Source organism: Pelodiscus sinensis, chromosome 3 (genome assembly GCF_049634645.1).
Source record: "Pelodiscus sinensis isolate JC-2024 chromosome 3, ASM4963464v1, whole genome shotgun sequence".
NCBI lineage: Eukaryota > Metazoa > Chordata > Testudines > Trionychidae > Pelodiscus > Pelodiscus sinensis.
This window is the reverse complement of record NC_134713.1, coordinates 42,229,176-42,243,404: the sequence shown is the minus strand read 5'-3', so window position 1 is coordinate 42,243,404 and position 14,229 is coordinate 42,229,176. Positions and strand designations below refer to the sequence as shown.

General features: G+C 46.4%; 1 protein-coding gene across 2 annotated transcripts in view; it reads right to left on the bottom strand.

The window, feature by feature from the left end:
• Nucleotides 1-12,467: 12,467 nt before the first annotated feature.
• LOC102453875 (elongin-A-like) overlaps nucleotides 12,468-14,229 on the bottom strand; it is a 41,375-nt gene continuing 39,613 nt past the window's right edge. For both annotated transcript variants that reach the window (XR_003087053.2, XM_025178826.2), the window contains 2 exons: nucleotides 12,720-12,850; nucleotides 12,468-12,606 (listed from right to left, as the gene is read on the bottom strand). Coding sequence is in view for 1 of the 2 variants with exons in the window: in XM_025178826.2 (XP_025034611.2) it covers nucleotides 12,545-12,606; nucleotides 12,720-12,850 (193 nt within the window). In the remaining variant the exon portion in view is untranslated. The remainder of the gene's footprint in view (nucleotides 12,607-12,719; nucleotides 12,851-14,229) is intronic.

Sequence of the window (14,229 nt, the reverse complement as noted above, 5' to 3'; positions counted from 1 at the left end):
TTACTAAACTCCCCTTGTGGCTTGGGTTTAAAAAAAAAAAAAAAAAAAAATCACAACAAATATGCAACTGACATATTGATCAATTGGAGCCCATGTGGTTTGACAGTTTGGCCCAATCTACACTTTATGGTAGCATCGATATTCCTCAGTCCATCTTCCGGGTTTGATTTAGCTAGCATAGTGAAGACCTGCTAATCTGAACTGAGAGGGCCCCACTGTCTGTGCCAGTACTCCTGCTCCTCCCGCTATGCAGTTGGTGATTTAAGAAACATTGACTCCAACTATATAATTAACATAGCTGGAATTGAGTATCTGAAGTCAACCTTCTCTTTTAGTGTAGACATGCCCTTTGGGATTAGATTTGGGTGCATGGGGTCAGAGAATTGAGGGTGAGGGTGCTCGGAATTCTGCAGTCCTTGGTGAACAATCTCTCCATAACACTGAACACAAACAGAATCCTTTTTCTTACTGAATGTGCCTCAGTCTGAGTCTGTACCATGTGTTTGTATTGTACCTTAGCGACTGTTGTTTGAATTGCTTGTGAAAGTAGTGGGTATGACAGTCACAGCCAAAGCAACAGTAAAACTCCCATTGACTTGAGCGTGGCTCAGATTTCAGCCCAAGGTGGCTGGAGTTCCATTTCACTTCAAGCACTGGTTTGCAGTTTCTCTCGCTGCAGAAAATTGTATTAAAAAAAACACACACAACAGAACAGAGATTTTATTTATGGTATTAATTGGGTAACACTATAGTTGGCTGTGGTCAAAATAATCACTCCAAATTCATTGTGTTGGGTTAACTACATTACATTCCTTCCTTCTTACCATTGGCTTATTCAGCCTACAGGCAGTCCCTGACATACGTCGGATCCCTACATACGAATGGGGCTTATCTCGCCCTGGAGGACGGGGGCGGCGGGACCGCCCAGACGTGCAGCGGTCCCGCCGCCCGCGTCCTCCGCAGCGAGAAAAGCTGCTCCGTGTCTCCCTGGTCTGCTGGTGGGGGGGAGGGGCGCAGCTAGTGCGCCACCCCCTCCACCCCCCAGGAGACCAGGCTTTTCTCGCCACGGAGGACGCGGGCGGTCCTGCTGCCCACGTCCTCCGGGGCGAGATAAGCCGCTCCGCGTCTCCCTAGTCTGTTGAGGGCGCCCCCTAGCAGACCAGGGAGACGCGGAGCAAAGCCCCGGAGGACACGGGCAGCGGGACCGCGGTGCGTCTTGGCAGTCCCGCTGCCCGCATCTCCCTGGTTTGCTGGGGGGGGGGGGGGCCACCTAGTGCGCCCCCCCCCCCCCCCAGCTGGCCAGGCTTTTCTCACCGCGAAGGACGCGGATGGTCCTGCCACCCGGGTCCTCCGGGGCTTTGCTCCGCATCCCCCTAGTCTGCTGGGATGGCCCCCACGGCAGACCAGGGAGACGCGGAGCAAAGCCCCGGAGGACCCGGGCGGCGGGACCACAGTGCATCTCGGCGGTCCCGCCGCTCACGTCCTCCATGGCTTTGCTCCGCATCTCCCGGTCTGCTGGGATGGCCCCCCCAGCAGACCAGGGAGACGTGGAGCAGCTTTTCTCGCCACGGAGAACGCGGGCGGCAGGACCGTCTGCGTCCTTTGCGGTGAGAAAAGCCTGGTCTGCTGGGGGGGGAGGGGGGGGGAGGGGGGAGGAGAAACGCACTAGCTAGCTAGTGCGCCCCTCCCCCCCCCCAGAAGACCAGGCGTTTCTCGCTGACGCCTGGCGTAGAGCAGCTGGGGCGCTGCCGGGTTGGTCCCGCAACTCCGCTCCTGGGCGCTACTGGATCAACCCGGCAGCACCCCAGCTGCTCTGCCCCAGGTGTCCCCAAATCAGCTGCTGCTGAAACTCACCAGCAGCTGACTACAGGAAGCCCGAGGCAGAGCTGCTCTGCCCCAGGCTTCCTGTAGTCAGCCGGTGATCAGTTTCAGCAGCTGCTGACTTGGGAACACCTGGGGTAGAGCAGCTGGGGTGCTGCCGGGTTGGTCCCCGCAGCGCCGAGGTGCGGCGCTGCGGGGACCTACCAGGCAGCGCCCCAGCTGCTCTGTTCCAGGCATCCAGATTCAGTTGCTGTTGAAACTGATCAGCGGCTGATTCCAGGAAGCCCAGGGCAGAGCAGCTCTGCCTCGGGCTTCCTGTAGTCAGCCACTGGTCAGTTTCAACAACGGCTGAATCTGGACGCCAGTTCCAACTTACATACAAATTCAACTTAACAAACCTACAGTCCCTATCTTGTACATAACCCAGGGACTGCCTGTATAAATATATATTAAGTTACCTAACCTTCAAGTAATAGAGATGTAGTCGTGTTAGTCTGGTCTTGCTGAAACTGAAGACAGGACTATGCACAGCCCTTTAAAGACTAACAGGATGGTTTATTAGGTGATGAGCTTTTGTGGGCCACACCCACTTCCTCAGATGGATCTGGCCCACGAAAGCTCATCACCTAATAAACCATCCTGTTAATCTTTAAAGGGCTGCATAGTCCTGTCTGTTGTTCTAACCTTCAAGGGCCAGGTAATGAAGTGCAGCTGAACTGCAGAGAGCAGGCCAGGAGTATATATTTTAAAGTAGTGTAAAGCTTACCTTTATACTGCTATGATCCTACTGGGGTCCCTGTAGGCTGATTCTCTGGTACCATAGTAGAGCAGCCCATGTAACCTATGCTGTGCTGCGAAGGCCAACAGGGCGATGACAAAGCCCTTGAGGACTGACCAAGCAGAGGAGTGTCATAGCCATGATTTCTCTCCCTCCACCCTCTTCTGTTGATACACTGGCAACAGGATGGGTGACTGGCCTGAGTCTGGACACTGACTCTGTGCCACCAGAGGATCATTCAGAGACTGGGCAGATCTTCACTCTACCACTGCACTATGGACTGATCACACTAGCAGCATAGCATCAGAGGAGCTACATTGGCTGAACTGTTTGTAAACACAGCCAAAGAAACCTGTACCCATTCCTGAGGAGATAGCCTCAGATGATACACCACCCTTTTTACACATCAGAAAACTGAAAGTTGCAGCATTTGCCCACACCACCACTGAGGCAGCAAGACAATCATCATTAGTTCCTACTAATTAGATATGTAATACTGTCAAATGGCCATCCTCAGCTCTAAGATACAAAGGGAAGGAGAGATGATCTACCTACCATTCACCACAAAAAAAAGGATCATTGAAGAATGCAAACAAAAACTATGAACAAAACACTGTAGACATAGCCAAATTTACTTAGGCAAATACTGATTTCTGAATACAGGTTGCACCCCTCTCCCTCCCCCCAAAAAAGTACTCTCTGGTCCAGCAACATCCCTGGTCCACAGGACCATGAATGTTCCTGGACCAGAGAACCCCAGAAGCCTAGTGGCAGGAGCCCATGGGAGCCTGGCACCACCAACAGTGGAGCCAGCATCCCAGCCAGGGCTGGAAGCTGGTGGCAGCCCAGTGGGGGCCATTGGTAGACAGGACCAGTCAGGGGGAAGCAGGCTGGGGCTGTAGTGGAGCTGGGATCACTGACGGAGATGGACTGGGGAGCTGGTGGCAGAGGACCACCCCTGGTTCAGCAAATTAGGTCCCAAAGGTGCTGGACCAGGGGGGGTCCACCATGTAGTCTGGAAGGCTAGGTCTACACTGCAATGCTATGTCAGGATACCAGAGTATCCCGAAATAGCTATCCCACATCTTAACAGTGGACCCATTATTTCAGGATCACTATTCCAACGTTCTTGTATACTTCATTCCACAAGGAGTAAGGGACATTTTGGAACAACAGGTTTTTTTCAAAATTTGGTGCTGTGTAGACTGCATTTCAAAATAGGATACACAATTTGGATAGCTCAAATTGCATCTTATTTTGAACTATTGTGTACTGTAGACATAGCCACGTTTACTTAGGTATCATCAGCCCCAAAGTCATCATCAGCCCCAAAGTCAATCTCATGGTTGTATAACAGGATACCAAGCAATCCTCCTGCAAGGTCATTATATAAGCTCTGGCCAGTTGACAGTGAAAATCTGCATATCCAGAGCCATATCTTTGTAAGATGAGGAACTGCCCCACATCTCCTTTTCCATTAAATACTATAATCTCATTATTGCTGAGTGCTGACTGAGGTAGGTATCTGGCTCAAAGCCAGCAAGCTGCCATAAGACTGAAGTGGTTTGTCAGCTGAGGGAAGCATTAGAAAGTGTACACTGCCTCACTCCTAGGTAATGAGAAGATTTGCCTAATTTTCATCTAGGCAGTTTGCAAATTCAGAGTCCTATTTGGATCCAACTTTAAAAAAAAAAATCACCCCCAGTTTCCAGTGGCCTGTAATGAGTTTTTTACTTTAGTAGCAGGCCATAGGTTCATAAGGAGGAAAACTCAAAGGAATCAACTGCAAGTCATTCTTATTTTTTTATGCAGCCTAAACTACTGGATGTGTTCTGTTTAAGAGTACCAGTGAGATCACTACAAAGCTACCATAAATGCAAGTTCTATATGCCTGCCTTCTGGATGTCTGATCACAACCCAGGTTCATAGGTAAGAGGAATTGAACCTGGGATATTAGGAGCTAAAGCTATGTGCCTCTGCCAACTGGGGCTTAGGCTGTAGAGCACCTTCACTCTCCTTTGTCAGTGGTCTCAATGCCTCTGGGTTACGCTACCATTGCTAATTCCCCCCTCCCAGTGAAAGCCTACATGCCCTCCTCAGTCTAGCACATTACTATTTTCCAGAGTTAACACCTTACCCCTAAGGTGATTTGATTTATTCACTAATCAAAATACAAATCACACAAGTAGTTCCTATTAATGCTCCAAGCAAACATTGCCTTCTCAGTGTCCTGGTAATATCAGACTTCTCTAAACTTCTGAAGTACTTCTATTACCATGTATTGCCTTATACAGTTGCCAGAACACTGGGAGATTTTTAATACAGTATTTTGTAGTGAAAGCAGGTGGGAAGATGAAAATTAAGGACTGATGTTGTTCACTTTCAATAGAAGCAGTGAATTCTGCAGTTCGCAACAAAAGTACTATGACATTTTTTGAATGCTCCATCATGCTCTTTCAATTTTTATGCTTATTTTTCATAAATGAAAAGTGGCAGTTCATTGTCAGAACACTTAAGTGACTGGTTAATGCATCCTGAATGAATGCTGGTGGCGTGCTTTGCCAATGGTCCAGTCACATTGTAAATCACTGGATTGTACAGAAAAATTGGATGTGACTGTTGGCATCATGTGATTTTAGATTCCTTAGATATAAAATTAGTGTTCCTGGAAAATCTTTTAAGAATTCTCCGCTCTAGCAAGTTTTCCTCTAACTTAATGGGTTCAAGCAAATGACAGGGCAACATGGTACCTGACTGAAGGTATCGGAGAGAAAGACCTGAACTGATTCTGTGTACTGCTACAGACACGGAAAAGCGCAAGAAAAGCCAAACATGACTGGCCCATGAAATGGCAGATTTCAGCACAGCAGCAGCTTTCCTGTAGTATGCTATTCCACTACAGAAATGGTATAAAAGATAAAGTAGTTATTTTGAATACCTGAAAAGAAACATCAGATTCCCTGTTATTCTGTTAATTACATGAGTTTTTAAAAAGGGACTTTCCACCCAGGAAAGGAATTTGGGCGTAAATCTTAGGGGTGGTCTATACTGAAAAACATTATTGACATAACTACATCTCTAACGCTTGAGAGATGTCACTAAGTCAATCTAACTGCCCATTCTACGCAGAGGTATGTCAATAGAAAAATGCTTTCATCAATGTAGCTACTGCTTCTCAGGAAGGAGAATTTCCCACAGTAACACAAGAACCCCTCCCATTAGCATAGGTAGTGTTTACACTGACGTGTGAGTGGCACAGCTGCAGGTCTTTTGGCACTGACAGCAGCTGCACAAGGTGGACTGTTGCTTTTGAGCTTGCAAAATGAACATTGAATAGTGAAATCTCATTATGCAGGTCTGGGATGACAAAAAACCCTTTGAATGTGGAAAGTGAGGTCCCCTCTAGGGTGGGCTCCTGCACAGCGGAGCAGGTATACACACTGCATTCAATGGCATGCAGTGCTGATGACGGAACTTAGGACACATGAGGCTGTGGCAATTCCTCCAAGCCTGTGGCTGCAAAGAGGTGAGGAAAAAAGCCTCAACTCCATCCTGGGAGCTGCAGCAGCCAGACAACCCCTCATCCTCAGTTCCATCCCAGAGCCCACATCTCCCCATATCAACTCTCTGCCCAATCTCTGAACTCCCTCCCATACATCAAACACTTCAGCCCCACATCAACTCCACATTGGCACACAACAAAATTAATTCTGCACACGGATGGGAAAAATTAGAGGATATCTTAACAGAAAGCCAACTTCTTGGCACTGCCAGTGGAGCTCACCAAATGTCAGCCAAATGAAAGGAGTCCTCAATATAAAAGTATATGATGCCTGCAGTGCAATGCATAAGCTGGGAACTCCTGAGTGCGACTGCTCAGTCACAAATCAGGACATCAATTGTTGAGTCAGCATCAACATAAATGCACAGGGCCATCCTCCTATGAAGGACTATGAGTCTTGGCAATGTGCATGAAATGGTGGATGGCTCTGCAGCAATGGGATTCCCAAATTACAGCAGGAAATAGATGGCATGCAGACTTCCAGTTTTGGCCCTGGATCATCTTGGGTCAGAATACATCAACAGAAAGGGGCACTTCTCTATGGTATTGCAGGTGGTCGATCACAGAGGCCATTTCACGGACATCAGCCCACAGTAATCTCAGGAAGGTGCATGCATCTTCAGGAACCCTGGTCTACAGAGAAAGCTGCAAGCAGGAACTTGTTTTCCAAACCAGAAGATCCCAGTATGACATGAAGAGCAGCAAAGAGCATTTCAACAAGTTTTCCTATATAAGGCTTCATGGGAAACCCAGAGAGCAGCAAGGAGCATTTCAACATGTTCCACTTGAATCTTCTGGTTTGGAAAGCAAAGAGTATGCTAGGTCTCCGAAGATCATGATCAGCATTTCAACAATAGGATGAAGAATGACCATGGAACTTGAGTTTGGCAAATTAAAAGCATCCTGACAAGGCCTCTCTCGTAGGTTAGGCCAAAGTGAGAAGCATTCCAACAGTCATAGTTGCCTGCTGCATGCTCCATAATCTTTGTGAGACTAAGGTGAAAAGTTTGCCCAAGGCATGGAGTGGTGAGGCAGATTGCTCAAAATCAGTCAGACAGCCTGATACCAAGGTCACCAGAAGACACAATGGGGGACAAATCAAATAAGGGAAGCTGAGGCAGCATTTTGAGAGAGAACCAGAAATGTGTGCTTGTACACAGCAATCTGTCATTCTTCATTAATCTAAGTTTTTTGTTTGCCTAACACTTGTGACAATTCCTGAGCAGGATTTGCAAAAAGCAAATGATTAAACCTTATGTAGATGTTTTACTACCAACTGAAATCACTAGGGCTGTGTCTAGACAGGCATGATTTTGCACAAATACTTTTAACAGAAAAACTTTTCCGTTAAAAGTATTTGCGCAAGAGAGCGTCTATACTGGCATGTGCCTTTGCGCAAAAGATTTGCTTTTGCACAAAAGCATCCGTGCCAGTGTAGACGTTCTCTTGCGAAAGAAAGCTCCGATGGCCATTTTAGCCATCGGGCTTTCTTGCGCAAGAAATTGATCTTACCAGTCTACACTGGCCTCTTGCGCAAGAACACTTGCACAAGAGGACTTATCCCTGAGCGGCAGCGGCAGACTATTTGCGCAAGCAGCACTGATTTCATAGAGTGGAACATCAGTGTTCTTGCACAAATACTCGCAGCCAATGTAGACAGGCGGCAAGATTTTGCGCAAAAGAGACCGCTTTTGCGCAAAATCTTGCCAGTGTAGACACAGCCTAGGTCTTTCAGAGATTTTGCTTTTAATAAAAGTGTTCTATCTAGGCTGGAAACAGCGAACCAGAGCCAACAGGAGACGCAAGACCCCCCTTTCGGTCTGGGGTCAATAACCTTTTCAAACCAAAGAGCCAAACTATATCAAGCTTCAGAACAAGTGGTCAACAGAGAGCCATATAAGAATGCCTATCTGCAGGACTAAAGTATAAAAATTATTGAGAAATTGACATAATGATTAGTAATAGCATAAATGAAACCTACTTCCAGACTTTATTTAATGGGACTTCTGCTGCATCTTTTTGCCCGTTTCTTTGAAGTTTACATCATAACTTGTCAAATCCAACTTCATGCATGCATTTAGGCTGTCTGTCAATTTTATGGCAGGGGACTGGATGTGAGGGTGCAGGAATCTGGTATGGGGTGTATGACTCACTCAGGGCAGGGGATTTGAGAGTATGAGGACTCAAGGCACAAGGTTAGGTTGCGAGGGGCTGCAGGACTTTAGGGATGTGGCAGTACGAGGGGCTCAGGGCAGAGGGTTCAGGTATTTGATCCTCTTAGAGTTGGTGTGTGTAGAGGGGTGCAAGAGTGTTATAAGAGTGCAGCCAGATGAGGGCTGGGCCAGGCTTGTTGGCCAGGCTTCATTTTTAATTAAAGTAAAATATTATGTCCAACACAAAAAGGTTTCAGTGTTGTCTTTATGGCAAGAGTGAGAACCTTTTTTGTAGGGGGGGGGAGGGGGCACTGACCCACAAGAAAAACAGTTGGGGACTACAAAAGTGAGAAGCAAAGAAAAACCTTCCAAAACTTCCCAACCCTTGCTGATGTGTCCCCCAACTAATACATCACTCCTCTGGTGCTCTAGTCCTATGATTCGGGGGCAGTGAGAACTGAGGTTCAAGGCCTCAGGCCAGATTTACGCCCTTGAGATTCCAGGATTAGTGGATTTTGTGGCCTCCCCCCCCCCCCCCCAAAGCTCTGGGGTGGGGCCAAAAATGAGGCATTAAGTGTGTGGGACAGGGCTGCCAGTGAATGGGATAGAGATGAGGTGCAGGCTATCTGGCTTGGGAGTGGAGAGTGAGGGGGTGGGGGTATGGGCATAAAAGGGTGGGGGGCATTTACTTGTTTTTACACAGTGCCTGCTACGCAGTGCAACACAGCCTCCTGCTGCTCCATTAGCCAGAAGGAAGCCTCCAGGAAGGATTCGCTGGGGAAAACCACCAGGATGCGTGTCCCTGGAGACACACAATGGTAGTGTGTGGAGCCATTTTTTGGTTCTGCTTGTTCCCCACATATTGGGGGGGGGGGGGGGGGAGAAGAAAGGGCAGCATATGGAGCCAAAATACTTGCTCCCAAATGCCAAATCTGGTGGGGAGGCTCAGGACTCTCTCATCCTCTTCCCCTCTTCCTCCCTCCCCCTCCCCGCCGGAAGCCAGTGCTGGTGTTCCAATCTTGCAGGGGGCCATAAGGCTGTAGTGCCAGCGATGGCTCCGCGCTGCAAGGAGGGTGAGGAGGTTGAATTAGGGCTCTAGAAGAGTCCTATCTGGCTCCTAGTGAACCATATTCAGCTCACGAGCCATAGGTTGCCAACCCCTGCTTTAGGTAAAGTGGTATGGGCCCGCTAGGAGTTTTCCCAAAGCAGGCTTGCAGAACACTGAAAAACACTGAGCTAGGGATACAATTGCCCCTGCTCACATGCAAGTATCTACATTAGCTCTCACTGAGAGCACTGGCTTAGTTTGTACCATCTAAACGCGCACCTGAAACTGGTGGGTACATACTCATCACAAATAAGCTGTGCCTCCACTGCTGCAATCCATGCTACTCCTAGCTTCTGTTCCTGTAACTGCAAACAAGAGATCCTAGTGTATCCTGACATCTGTCAACTAGCTGTTTTCCTTGGGTTTAAAGTAGCAAGTCTCATGATAGCACTAGCTCCAGACATTTCAACATCCCCATGTGGATGGTGTTACACGGCCAGAATTCCTGCAAGACGCCTAGTCACTATCCCTAACAAATGGTACTGCTGTAGGGAGTTTAGTGTCTTCTCTTATGGCGATCAGGAGAGATCCCAGATGATTGGAAAAAGACAGATGTAGTGCCCATCTTCAAAAAAGGGAAGAAGGACGATCCAGGGAACTATAGGCCAATCAGTCTTACCTCGGTTCCTGGAAAAATCATGGAAGGGATCCTTAAGAAATCCATTTTGAGGCACTTGGAAGAGAGGAAAGTGATTAGGAATAGGCAGCATGGATTCACAAAGGGGAAGTCATGCCTGACCAATCTGATTAGCTTCTATAATGAGGTAACTGGTTCTGTGGACATGGGAAAGTCAGTGGATGTAATATACCTTGACTTTAGCAAGGCTTTTGATACAGTCTCCCACAATAATCTTGCCAGCAAGTTAAGGGAATGTAGATTGGATAAATGGACAGTAAGATGGATAGAAAGCTGGCTAAAAGGCCAGGCCCAGCAGGTAGTGACCAACGGTTCGACGTCAGGATGGCGGTCGGTTTCTAGCGGAGTGCCCCAAGGTTCGGTTCTAGGACTGGTTTTGTTCAATATCTTTATTAATGATGACCTGGATGAGGGGATGGATTGCACCCTCAGCAAGTTTGCGGATAACACTAAGTTTGCGGATAACACTAAGGGCAGAGATAGGGTCCAGAGTGACTTAAACAAATTGGAGGATTGGCCACAAGAAATCTGATGAAGTTCAACAGGGACAAGTGCAGAGTCCTGCACTTGGGACAGAAGAATCCCAAGCATTGTTACAGGCTGGGAACCAACCAGCTAAGTAGTAGTTCTGGAGAAAAGGACCTGGGGGTTACAGTGGATGAGAAGCTGGATATGAGTCAACAGTGTGCCCTCGTAGCCAAGAAGGCTAATGGCATATTTGGTTGCATTAAGAGGAGCATTGCCAGCAGATCCAGAGATGTCATTATTCCCCTTTTTTTGGCTCTGGTGAGGCCACATCTGGAGTATTATGTCCAGTTCTGGGCCCCCCCACTACAAAAACGAGGTGGACACACTGGAGAGGGTCTAGCGGAGGGCAACCAAAATGATTAGAGGGCTTGAGCATACGACCTATAAGGAGAGGCTGAGGGTGCTGGGTCTATTTAGTCTGCAGAAGCGAAGCGTGAAGGGGAATTTGATAGCAGCCTTCAACTTCCTGAAGGGAGCTTCCAAAGAGGATGGAGAAACGCTGTTCTCAGTGGTGATAGATGGCAGAACAAGGAGCAATGGTCTCAAGTTGTGGTGGGAGAGTTCCAGGTTGGCTATTAGGAAAAAAATATATTTCACTAGGAGGGTAGTGAAGCACTGGAATGGGTTACCTAGGGAAGTAGTGGAGTCTCCATCCCTAGAAGTGTTTAAGTCTCGGCTTGACAAAGCCCTGGCTGGGTTGATTTAGTTGGGATTGATCCTGCCTAGAGCAGGGGGCTGGACTTGATGACCTTCTGAGGTCTCTTCCAGCTCTATGATTTGATTATGATTCTGGTCTGATAGTCTTCTGCTCTTGCTGTAAGTCCAGTATGTGTTTCAAGAGCAATATAACAATGGAACAAATTCCTATTTTTCGTAACAGCAGAGAGGTCTAAATGAGACTAAAGCGGTCATCCAAAAACTGAAAAAAGTTGACAATTTCACACACACACACAAAAGAAAACCCCACTTTTCCCAAAAATACTTATGATAGAAAGTGTTCTACCAGACATGACTGGAACATTTTTCACATAGCTATGCCCCTTTCCAAACTAAGGGCACTATCAGAATGCAAGTTATTTGCAATAGTAATTGTTGGATGAATTGAACTGTACAGTTTTAATCTCTAGTTTGCACCTTCAGGACCTGACTGGTTCCAAACTAGAGAATTTTCCTGACAATGGGAGATCAATATTGTCTGGAGGCATTACCAACACTTCCACTGCTTTACAAGGCTGTTAGAAGACACTTAGGGATAAACTGGAGCTAAATAACACAAAAAACCTAGAGCTAGGACTGGTGTCTGTAAACCAACTTGATGGCACCACAGGAAACTTGGCCATACCTATGAAGAGAGGACTAACTAAAATCATTTCGACAGATGTTCCCAGACCAGAGAGGTCTGGACTAGATAGGTTCAACATATACTAAACATTTCTTCTAAGTTACCCATTTACTATTTCCTTCATATTTCACACAAGTCTAATCTTGCACATTTTTCAGAGATGTTTAGAAACTACCAAAAGATTGCACAGTGCAACATTCAGGACTATAAAGAATTTGGTTTAAACAAACAGAAACAAGATGGAATATTTTAAGTTCTGCATCAGTCACCTGATGAAAAATAATGAAGTTCATATACTAATGTACAAGGATCATCTACGAAAATATGCATCATCCTTCTTGGTTGCAGATTATTTGTAATATTGCCTCCTACAGAATTACCTTGTTTCAATTCACTTTTGCTAACTGGCTCATGGATTATAAGGAGTGTGCACTGGGTGAGGGGAGGAAATCAGGGATTTAGATTATATTCTAAAATTGCAGACCACTGCATGCATTCTGCCACTTTATTCATTAAAGAGACCACTTTGTTAACTGAATGCAGGTTAGTCACAATTTTATATTACATATGATATGCAAATGTTAACATAAGTTTAATCAGATATGCAAGACTGACTTATCGTGGTCCAACTCTATTCTTGAATGCTCTCAAAGATTTTCTCATCATCGGTGCAATTTCTTCAAAGAAAAAACAATATAGTTAGGATAACAGTTGTATAATACTCAAAGTGACTTTCAAAGTAATACAATTAACCATATTATCAAAGGGGAATTATTCCAAAGCTACTTACTTTTTACAGTTTTTTTAATATCCTGATTCACTCCACTTGAATAAGAGCTGGAACTTCCATTTGTTACATTAGTGGTTGTGTTTCTGCTTGGTGAGGTGTTATTTCTGTCTCTGCTTTCTGGATTCTTTGTTCTATTAAAAATAACCAAAATGGAAAGGGAGAAGCATTCAGCTTAAAAACCTCACAGAGGGTTATCATTAACACTGAACTGTTTTCAAAAACCAGTCATTTATGAAACAGTTACCTTACCAGTTACTGGTGTTCTAAGATTTGTTGCTCACATGTCCAATCCACATTAGGTGTGCATTCTCACCATGTGCAGAGGTGTTGGAAATTTTTCCTTACAAGCATTCACAAGGAAGTGGCTCCAGCGACCACTGGAGTGGCGATGCCGTTGCACAGTATAAGGGAGCTGCATGCACTCCTCACCCTCAGTTCCTTCTTCCTGAAAATTCCAACCGTGAGGACAGGTTGTGGAATGAACATGAGCAACACATCTTGAAGAACATCAGTTACCAATAGGTAACTTTTGCCTTTTCTTCAAGTGATTGCTCATGTCCATTCCACATTAGGATTCCAAGCAGTACTCAGTGACACGGATAGGAGTTCACAGCCTCAGACTGCAGTTCAGCTCAGCCAAATCTAGCATTCTCTATAGCTTGCTGAATGAGGGTATAATATGCTGTGAATGTGCGTACTGATGACCATGTAGCAGCTTTATAGATGTACTGGATAAATACATGTACAAAGAAGGCTGAGGACAACGTTTGGGCCCTGGATGAATGAGCCTCTGTGATCCGTGGCAGGGAGACCTGGGCAAGGTCGTAGTAGGTCCAGATACACAAAGTGATCAAGTTAGCAAGCTTCTGCAGGGGAGTGTGTGTGGGGGGAGAGAGGGGGGTGGAAACACATGGAGGGGGGAGAATACAGACGTGCCTTTCATCTTATCAGCCATAGCCATAATCAACTGAAATGGCTTATGAAAGGGCTTGGTGCATTTTAAGTAAAAGACCAATGCCTTTCTAACATCCAAGTTGTGTAGCCACTTGTCCTCCTCTGTCTTATGTGGCTTAGGGTAGAACACAGGCAATAACAGGTCTTGGTTCATGTGAAGGGAGGAGACAACCTTAGGCAGGAAGGCTGGGTTCAACACCTTGTCCTTGAAGAAAGCCATATATGAAAGCTCCAAACTTAGAGCTCAGATTTCCAAAACCAGTCTTACCAACAACAGCACAATCAGGAATGCTACTTTCATGAAAAATGAGAGAAAACAGGCAGCCTGTGACAAACAATAGTCCCATGAGCCAGGAGAGGACCAAGTTTAGACTCCACTGAAGGACTGGGTCCTGGCACTTGTGGACAGAGGCATGTTATGTTGAAAGACCACCTGCCCTTGGACCAGTTTATTAAAAGCCCAGATAAACCTTAATAAAGAAGTGTGCCAGGCCTTGGCACCAGAGCTGCAGTTGAGAGTTGAGAATTGACTGTACCAGTGGATGTACTGCAGATA